Here is a 10,094-nt window from a genome sequence, read left to right as displayed (position 1 = left end):
TCCTTCTATATATATATATATATATATATATATATATACATGAGGATTAGATAGGAGTTTTGTAAGCGCCATCAGGGTTGTCATGGAGGTACAGTTGCCCTTTGGCATATTCCATTGTGCAACTACGGATAAGATGCCTTTGTGTTATGCTGTCCATTGTTAGCTTATATCCTCTTCATTGCTTTGATTTTACTTACAAGGTTTCATCGCCCTGTCTGTTAAAAGTTGTGGAAATTTTATTTGAACATAACTTTAATTTCGGTAATCCACAAAGCATGCAAATGACTTCTTGATTGTCTCACAGTGTTTTCGAAACACGTGGTATGGGCATAGTTCAACTTTTTAGTAAGTAGAGTCTTGCTTTTAGTCTATATTTTTTAGGTACTGTATGCAGACTTTGAAGAGGAATATGGAATGGTTACGATTAAAATTGTCACGCCTAGATGGATATTTGCTTTTCGATTTTCCAGGACAGCTTGAGCTCTACAACAGTGACGACTGTATCACATCTATTATCAACAGCGTAAAATAAGCGTTTCTTTTTAATACCTTCTTCCTCAGTTGTACCTTTAGTCATGCTTCGGTCACTTTGTACTTTCATTCTACTTGCTTCTGTGAAGCAGTCTTAGCATCGAAATATTGACAATTAATTTTAGAAGGTACATTTAACGTTGAACCGTTAAGATAGAATCTTGTAGTCATAATTTTTGAGCTTCGTTCAGCATTACCAGGATTATTCATGGTTCAACAATCGAATTTGTGGGGTTGCTGCCTAGATAATTGTTTGCTTTTATATATATATGAGCTTATTTATTCCCAAGCTTAATAATGAGAACTCACCATTATATGTAAAAGTGGAGTCTGTAATAATAAGCGGAACATACTTGTTTGAACAGTGCAACTTTTAGATGGAAAAATGGGGTCTCCGTCTGGTTGCTGTGCATCTCAGTGATAGTTTATATTGTTCGGATGCAGGTAAATTCATCTCGGTTTTGTTAAGCGCACTTTCCATTATGATAAACTTGGAATGTGCCCAGATCAATGTGTTATCGAAGCAGGACCTGTTGGAAGATAACAACTTGCCGTATAAATTCGAGTTTTTTGAACAACTTCCGGATCCATTACGATTGGTCGAATTACTTGACGTGGGTATTCATTTGTAAAGATAACATATTTTAGCTGGCTCATTTAAAAACATTTCTAAATGATAGTGCATGGGGTGTTTAGCCCCATTTTATGTGTAGATTACTTTCCAAAGCGTTAACAGAGAATTACAAAGGTTACTTGTTCCGACACAAAGGATTTTCAGGAGTCTCCAATACTCAAAAAGTATAAAGGATTGAATGAAATGCTCTGTTCGGTGATAAATGATTATGATTTGGTAAAATTTATGGGTTTGGATGTTACAAGCAGGAAGCACATGTTGAATTTGCTAAAATTAGCTGATACGGCTAATGGGTGTATCTTCACAGAAGTGCCTGACCTCAGAAATATTGTGCAGAAATGACAACTTTTGCCCTATTTATTTCTTTTTCATGTTTATTTAACCAAAAATTTAGAAAATACGGAGTTTTCTTCATGCAGTATTTTCAAAAAAAAAGTAATGCCATGGTAGTACAGTTATAGCTTTGATATGTCTGGGATAGAAATGAGCCGGAGTCGAGCAATGTGGTATTTTTAATTATTTGTTTTTGTGTGGACTTTTTACTTTTGATTTCACAGTGTTGTATTGGGAAGATGTGCGGATCGTATGCCTTAATGTTGTTTAAATTTACTTTACAAATATTATTATAGGCAGTATTTGTAATGCCATATTATTATATTATTAGCATTGCATTGTACAGGAGTGTTTTTTGTTAAGGACAAGATTTCGTATATCAGTGTTATACATCAGCAGAATATAGTGATGAAGACTTTATTTCATTACTATTCAGATACGCAAGATGGATTACTAGATTCCATATTCATCGATATGCATGCTACAACGCAAATACATATAATGGTGGAGAATTCATAACTTATCCAGAAAATTAGGTTAGCGGAGAAGAAAGGTTGTCAAAGGTGAAGAATAAAGAGAAATATTATGAAATCCAGTGCATGGAATTGAGGTCACAAAAATGGAACAGAACATGCAATTGGAAGTGGTGATTGCGGCAATTTGTGTTCCATGGCTTCTTTCTTCACTACTGAACGGTCTTCCGGACCACAACGATTTCGAGTACAACCTGAACTAGCAACCTTATCCAAGTATGGATCATTCGTCCTTAGAGAAGTTGCAAAACTAATCAACAAGCATGCCTTCACTGAGGTTAGCTTGTGTTACCATTCATTCTGAAAGTGCTCTGTTTAAGTCGCAGATGGTTTGGTGTACTTTCTTTAACAGAAGAACTGAAAAAGGCAACGAAGAGAAATTTTTCTTCAGATGAGAAGAAAAGAGAAAATTTGTTTTTGGAGAGATGTGAACAACAAAAATCGGGAAAATCTCTTACCTTTTGTAGCACTGTTTGATTAAAAAGGAAAAAGTTAATTCCCTTTTTGAAAATTCTTTGATGAAATTTTCAAGAAATTTAGTAGAACTGATAAAATCATGAGAAGAGGAAGCGGCATATTTTAAAAGGAAGTTTTCTTTTGACTTACATCTTCCTGACTGATATTATCGTTCCCAACAAGATTGACACGTTCTGGTCAAAGTGTAGACTTGCTAACGGGTCCATGTAAGAAGGAAGAAGTTACTGATCTCAAGATGTGATTATTGTTTGTTGGTTACTCTGACCGAAATTTTCCTTTTGAGAGATGAGGGAACGATGCAAGTACCCAAAAGTATTTGTCAATATTCAGAGGATCTCGAGAGTTCGTACTACAGTTGGAACATTCGTTCCAGTCATTCAGATTTCACGTTATTCAAATCAGCAGTGTCGAATGTCGATGCCATTGGACATGGATCCGATAAACTTATAGTTCCTCATTAAACAAAAAGAAAGATTATTCTTGAGAAATATCTAATTTTAATGATTGGTTTAGGGGAAGGGATAGGTAACTAGTTCGCTGTTCTCTGATAACGGTCAGCCAAATTTCTCATTCATTCAGTCGCAGAGGATGTGATCACGACAAAATATTTTCAATTTTCTCTTGTTTTTTTGTAAAACCACAAGTGCATGTCGCGTACCTGTAAAAGTATCAGGAGGACGTTATATAGAGCTATTAAATTTTTCTAATAACTTTTTTTCAGGGAAGTTCCTGAATTCAAAATATTGTGTGATAATTATAAGAGTTTGGTATTGGAAAACCACAACACTTTGATGACCACTTTAACATTTCAATAGAACGCTTTTCCACTGTTCTATGTCAAAATCTCTCTTCTTCGGGGCAAGCATTAGGTTTTCCCTTGAAGAAGAGGTTTTGTTATAAAATATTAGAAGAGCATTTCACTGAAATGCTAAAATAATTAAAATGATCATCAAAATATGCTTCGCTTGCTTTACATTAACAAGATCTGTTGCTGTCCTTTCATAAAAGGTGAGACAAAAAGGACATTTTAGCAAATTTCAATTCTTATCATAAGAAGAATAATTCTTAGATGTAATAAAGATTGCTACTATTCATCTTTATTTTCCTTTACATTTATCTATTTAAATTTTAGATAAAAATGCGGAATTCAATATATTTTTTTCCCTCAGTATATCGTTCTCATTGATTATCATTGAGAAAAAGTTTATGAGATTTCAAGTTCCATTTTGCGAGATATTGCAAGTTCTTTTCTCTTTAAAATATCGAGTCTCCTTAACTAAATTTGGGCTCGGGATGCTAAATAAACTTGAAATCTTATAAACTTTAAAATGACAAATAGAAAATGACAAATTTAAAATGACAAATAGAAAACGAATAGATAGAAAAATTGTGAGGAAGATCACAGTAATTGTGAGATCACAGTAAGCGTTTTGTACATGGAGATTGAATTATGAAATAATAGCAAATTTCAGGTGAACTACTTTCAAATGATATCAATTCGACCATCAATACATGTGAAAATATTTTTCTAAAAGATGTGAGAATATGTGAATCGAATTCTAACCGAGGTACGGAAAAAATGCTTCAAAATGACAAATAGAAAACGAATAGATAGAAAAATTGTGAGGAAGCGCTACGAAGATATCATGAATTTCGAGCTAAGCAAATCAAACAAAGTGATGCAATATTTGCATGAGAAATTGTTGCGAGTAGTAAATGAAATCAAAGTGAAATTGAAATGAATCAAATATGATTCTTTTTTTTCTTCGATTTATTAGAATTACATAACGAAATTGGAACATGAATTTCTTCCACATTTGGAGAAAACTGTTTCAGAATACTGATTAATGCTGAAGTGAACTCCAAAGTTCTTGATTGTAGCAGTCTCGAAGTTCCAATTGGTATATACCTAGTGCTGAACTGGTATACGTCGGTACTGGAGTGCATCGCAGTGTTGATACTCGAGCACAACTTGGTATAAACTTGTCGCACTTTTTTTTTTCATATTTGTGCTAATTTTTTCAATCGTAACAAAATTGTTTAAATATGAAGTTTCCAACTAGTGAATGCTGTGCTACATAGTAATGGCATCGAATTAATCGCAAAAGATTATTTTAGTAGGAGAGATCCTTCTTGCGAATAACAGAATAGAACATAGATCTACTTCAAAAAGTATTGACAGAATAAAAGAATGATGCTTAGAACAGTTTAAAGCAGTGGTACAAATCATATATACGTGTCATGAAGAGCTGATCTGAGAGTTACGTCAAAGAAACAATGAATAAGCTGAACTGCTACGTGATAACATCAAAGAAAGATTATGGAATCCGATCATGCCAGCTATGTTTGGCAATACCATTATGTTCGAAATATCTAGTGAGGCTTCACCTTCCTATAAAAGATGCGACAGGAATTAGGCTTATCATTAGCAATACAAACGTCCACGTTGCTCACTCATCTACGATTTCAATTTCGCATTTCTTTGTTATCTAAAATGCTTTAACTGAAATGATCTGTGGATTAAAACAAGTTGTTGTCAGCATTTACAATGTCAGAAAACCGTGTTTCATCAATCAGAAAATACTAGAGTAATATTTACTAGAAATACTAGAGAGCTGTAGTATTTGTATTACAGTTCTGTATTATTCAATCCGTCATTATTTGCAATACAAAAGTGTTATTATAGCCAATAATGGATGCTACACTTATTGCCTTCTAGCTAAATACTTCCGTGAATTTGAATCCTTAATTGTTAGCGATTCTTGTATTCTAATGTTTAGGAACATCTGATCAGACTATGCGATTAATGTTACTGTTCTTATACAAGCAGGGATGATCAGTACTTTAGATAGTACTGCTAAGGACGCTGTTACGTTGGGCTGGCCATGTCTCCAGGATGGAGGATCACCCCCTTCCTAAGATTGCAATGTATGGTGAAAACGCGTGCAGAATCAATCTCGAGGACAAAAGACAATGCTGTAAAACCGTACCTCATCAATAATGCCTGAAATGACTTTTCGCTTTGCCTTTTGCAACTGAACATTCCCATCCAGCATTGGTCTTCTTAAACATCAGAGCGTCTGCAACAAGCATGACTATAGCTGTTGATCATCTTTGTCCGTGAACGACAATTCACTACAGCATTTCAGATTTCAATTTTCAAAATATTCTTCCAAAACCAACCATTATTTTAATGAAAAAGTGCAAATCTGTGGTAAGCACAACGACCAGTCAATTGAAAGTATTAAATGGAATCATTATTAGACGAACTGATTAAACAGACATCAATTGGATGAAAAGTAAGGTCAATTGGATGTTCGTTGGCAACGATGAGAAAATCTAACGATGGTGTTATGGAACAAGATATTTTATATCAGAAAATGTCGGGGAAAGATTTTGTAGTTTTTGTTGTAACTTCGCAGCATTGATAATAACCTTTATTGGTGTTATACGATATGACACAATATCGAACTGAAACAGTAATAGGGGCGAAATGAACAATACATAGTAAGTATTAAACAATACCAAACGGTCTTATCGCTTGTACTGTTAAACTGTCGTAATGTCGCTTCTCTGCCGTTAAACGTTGCTGTCAAATTGAGTGACTGCTCGAGCTTTTTGGATTTTGTAAATTATTCGTCTGAATGATTGATCCTAATTCATTTTATAGTTGGATTAGTTTAGCATTCCAGACACGTTAGTTTAATTACCAGACTAGAGGTTCTTTACAAAATTCTGAGATTTGCACATAAGTTCTTTACAACACTGTGACAATTGCATGTAAGCTTAATTGACAGATTGGAAAAAATTCACAATAAAGGACTTTATCTGCAACATTTAAAGATTGCAATTAAGATTGGTTGAAAAACTAGAAGAGTTGGATCTGCATAAATGATCCATCACTCTAGGTATCGAAATTTTTATTTTATTAATTTTGTATGACGAATCATTTGTCTGAATTCTAATTAAAACAACTCAGAACATTTTTTCGGCTTCATTGGCAGAAAATATTAAAATACTTTTAATGAGATTCAACATCGAAACCATCCCATTATTATTTGTGTTTAAAGACTTTTAACAGATCTTTGCGACAATGTCATGAAATTAAGATTCCTATCGAAGCTGGAAATACCACTGTCTCATGACCGTAATGAACTGGTGTCATTAATGACAATACATCTCTGCGTATGTCACGCAGTATCACGGTGCTGCCTTATTGAGCTTCTAATTTTCTCTACAATTAAGACTCACTATTGCATGAAAGGATGGGTATACTGAAGAAGAATAGGTCAGACATTTCGCAACTCGATTTCTTTCTAGTTTTCCCTTCTAGCAGTCTTTTCATAAGACTGAGGATAATTTCTCTTTCGGAAGATTTATATCATTAATTTCTGTCAATATCGTTGATTTCTATTTAAAAATGATATTTATATATATTTGAGGTTTAATTTCAAATTCCTGTATACGTTATGATACATGAAAATTATCGAAAGCTTGAACAGACGAATGACTGACCAATGAGGATTTAAATCTTCTACCACAACCAATCTCGGAAGTGACATCTCATTTTTCATGGATTCTACAAGTACACATGACCGTTATAATTATAATAATGGCTTGAAGGGTACACTAAAACAGGTAGGATTATTTGAATGAAATCATAACAAGAATTTTAATTGCAGTAATTGAAATAATAAAAAGTATTCTATATTGAACTGATGAAGAATTGAGCATTTTAATTAAGGAAATGGTAGCATATTTCACATCGTAAGCATTGTAATCGCATTTACGCATCATATTTCATTGCACAATAATCGTCGGAAAAAGACAGTCTGCTCTCAACTTTTAATCTGAAGACTTTCAATTTGCGTGCTTGGTTTGTAACAAAGCTTAAAAGATCACTGTTGCTATAATGCAAACTCCTGGTATTGTGATGTCGTAAAGTTAGTGCAAGCACCGACTTACACAATACAGAACTACTGCCAAAAAACGACCAAGAAATTAAAATTTAAGTTGAAATAAGAGAAGGAAATGGACGACTAATTTGCAAAGTTCCAAATAATTTGTAGTTATGGAAGGGCTAAATTTGGTGATTACAAAGTTTATCCCGCCGAAAAGCAGTCGTCCCTAAACGAGCAGAATTTAAGAATTTGCAGAATTTGCTCAACATTCATCTTGTTTTATAAATTTGATTCATGTTTAGTTTTGGTTCCGTCGAGCTCGCCGTTAACATACTTTATGGGATTCAAAAGACTAATATTTGTGAATCGTTCATTCTAATAAGTCGTTGTTGTAATAGAAATCCTACAATCATTCCATTATCACAGTTTTGAGAGTGCTTGAATTTACAGGAAAGTATCACGACATGTTTGGAATCTCTACGTCTAATTACATCTAAACTAGCAAGTCATTTCCACCAATATATTGTCACGAAATATTTGTCATAGACTGAAAAAGTAAAGTATCACTATTCGATAACTGGTCAAACCCTAATTTATGCAACAGTTTTTCCGTGTTAAATTTTGGAAATTGCATTTATGATGAATTAAGCACGTCACAAGGCATAATGATCTGATATAATAGCAAATGTAGCAGGAATAGTTAGTGATTTAAATTTAATCATAATGGGAATCGTTAGCTGATACGTTGATTTAAAATGATTTAAGTATGAGATGCTAGATATTTTAATGAATAGCACAGCTTCATCTAACAACAATGATGAGTAATGCATTCTGCAGTAGAACCATTGTCGAAGAAATAGATAGGAATAGAAAGAGCTGGTGATGGACTAGGCCATGGTCAAGTATATCCATGCAGATTGCAGAAATCTGCTCTATTTCTGCAATATGCGAAGAATTGCAATAGAAATGCGTCATATTTTTTTGCGGAGCTCAATGGTAAATGATTATGCGTGAAAATCAATAATTATCGCCAATCCTGATCCTCAGCGGATAATCTATACAGCGTCTTTTGTCGGGAAAGCTAATTTGTTGACTTCGTTTTCTAGCGATATAGATTTATTTGGGATGTAATATTGTTCTTGCACAATACTACTAATTAACAACAAAAAGGGTGTTATATATAAACATATATATGCGGTCAATTGGTAAGCAGTGATGAGTTATACAATAAACAAGCAATAAGATCAACAAACAAATTCCTTGTCGTTGGCTTCGATAATAATTGACTGTAGGTTGCGTAATGAATGAGATATAAGAATTCGTCCTTCGTTGAACCGAGGATATGTTGCAGCAAATATTTTTAGCGAAAAGAAGGAATATTGTAGCCTGTTACTCAATGGATGCGAAGAGTGTCGTAGTTTGCTTGATTATCATAAACTAAACTGTTTCGGATTTTTTCATATATATAAAGAACAGGGAGTTTTCTAAACTCCATCGGGCTATCATGGAGCTGAGGCTAGTCTTTGGGATTGCCCATTGTGTAGACACTGAGACGTTTTTGTTTTATGCTGTCCATTGTTAGCTTATATCCTCTTCATTGCTTTAATTTTACTCGCAAGATTTCGTCCCTCCGTCTGTTGGATAGTGTGGAAATTTTGTTTGAACATAGCTTTAATTTCGGTAATCCGACATCTTTAGAGATTAGTTCGCTCATCGGCACTTCTGTTACAACCTGTGACCAAAGTCGGCGTACATCAAGGTGTTAAATATAGCAGAGAAGCAACCAAGAGAGTGGTGGAGGAACCAAGGAAGCTACTCTATCTCCATTTAAATGAATCAATTCATCAGTTGTTTTAATTTTATAAATTATTTATTAAAAAAATTAAAATTTTTTATTATTTTCGAAAGCAAACCAGATATGGTGAGACGTCACTAATTTGGTCATAACGATCGCCATCCTAATCACTATAGTCACTACCCATATTCCCTCGGTTCATTGTCTTCACCGAGAATTATTTCAGATATCCGAGAAGCTTTCACATTCACCACCCATTTCATAGATGTCACACGTGGTGTCAGTGAAATGATCTCTCTCATTTCCTTATCACTGCCAGAATGAGGATTTGGATAACCGCGATCGCCATCATAATCATGGAGGATAAATGTGATGTCATGTTACGCGGTTGTCCTTCATTCTGGTATAATTCCCTTACCACATTTGCACGACAAATCATATACATACCCAGCATTTTTGAAAATGAAGGATGAAAACGAATTATGAAATGTTCAAATTACAGAATGGTTCCTCGGCAGACAATGTCAAAGAGATGCACTGTTTGTTGGAAGTGCGGTCGTTTCACCGTTAAGGTAATTCGAAACTGGCTATGTTTAGTGATAAGGTAAGGGAAGGTAAAGTATGACTGTAATACTGACAGCAACGGTATCTGCTGTAGGTCTGTCACTACAAAGATATGGATGCTAAATCCGTCTATCCAAGTCCTATGAGGGTGATGAGGAAGGGGATCAAGCGCTTACAGGCCAAACTGTTAACCACTGCAAAACTGTTAACCAGACCTACGAATGCTGAGCAGGTATCGGGAACTTCCCTTGGAAATGTACCGTCATGGCCCATCCAAATCATTTACCGGAGGGAAGGACCTAAGACCATGTAGTACGGCTTCCTGC

The 10,094-nt window shown here is 34.5% G+C and overlaps 3 protein-coding genes across 3 annotated transcripts in view; all 3 read left to right on the top strand.

Annotated features, from left to right (window-relative positions):
* The window catches only part of LOAG_16765 (hypothetical protein), a gene marked incomplete at both ends in the record, with an annotated part of 2,555 nt that extends 1,048 nt beyond the window's left edge, over window positions 1-1,507 (top strand). The window contains 3 exons of the mRNA XM_020449419.1: window positions 382-523; window positions 909-1,145; window positions 1,310-1,507. Of these exons, the coding sequence (XP_020307042.1) occupies window positions 382-523; window positions 909-1,145; window positions 1,310-1,507 (577 nt within the window). The remainder of the gene's footprint in view (window positions 1-381; window positions 524-908; window positions 1,146-1,309) is intronic.
* A 2,590-nt stretch (window positions 1,508-4,097) lies between these two features.
* Window positions 4,098-5,516, top strand: LOAG_02652 (hypothetical protein; the record flags this gene model as incomplete). The annotated part of the gene is made up of 3 exons (XM_003138189.1): window positions 4,098-4,220; window positions 4,390-4,483; window positions 5,404-5,516. The coding sequence occupies 3 exons, from the start codon at window positions 4,098-4,100 to the stop codon at window positions 5,514-5,516; spliced, it is 330 nt and encodes a 109-aa protein (XP_003138237.1).
* A 4,191-nt stretch (window positions 5,517-9,707) lies between these two features.
* On the top strand, window positions 9,708-10,081 carry LOAG_02651 (hypothetical protein; the record flags this gene model as incomplete). The annotated part of the gene is made up of 2 exons (XM_003138188.1): window positions 9,708-9,776; window positions 9,863-10,081. The coding sequence occupies 2 exons, from the start codon at window positions 9,708-9,710 to the stop codon at window positions 10,079-10,081; spliced, it is 288 nt and encodes a 95-aa protein (XP_003138236.1).
* Between the last annotated feature and the right edge of the window lie 13 nt (window positions 10,082-10,094).

The sequence above is a fragment of the Loa loa genome (assembly GCF_000183805.2).
Source record: "Loa loa unplaced genomic scaffold supercont3.18, whole genome shotgun sequence".
NCBI lineage: Eukaryota > Metazoa > Nematoda > Chromadorea > Rhabditida > Onchocercidae > Loa > Loa loa.
Note: the sequence above shows the minus strand (reverse complement) of the source record. Positions and strands in the feature narration are given on the sequence as shown.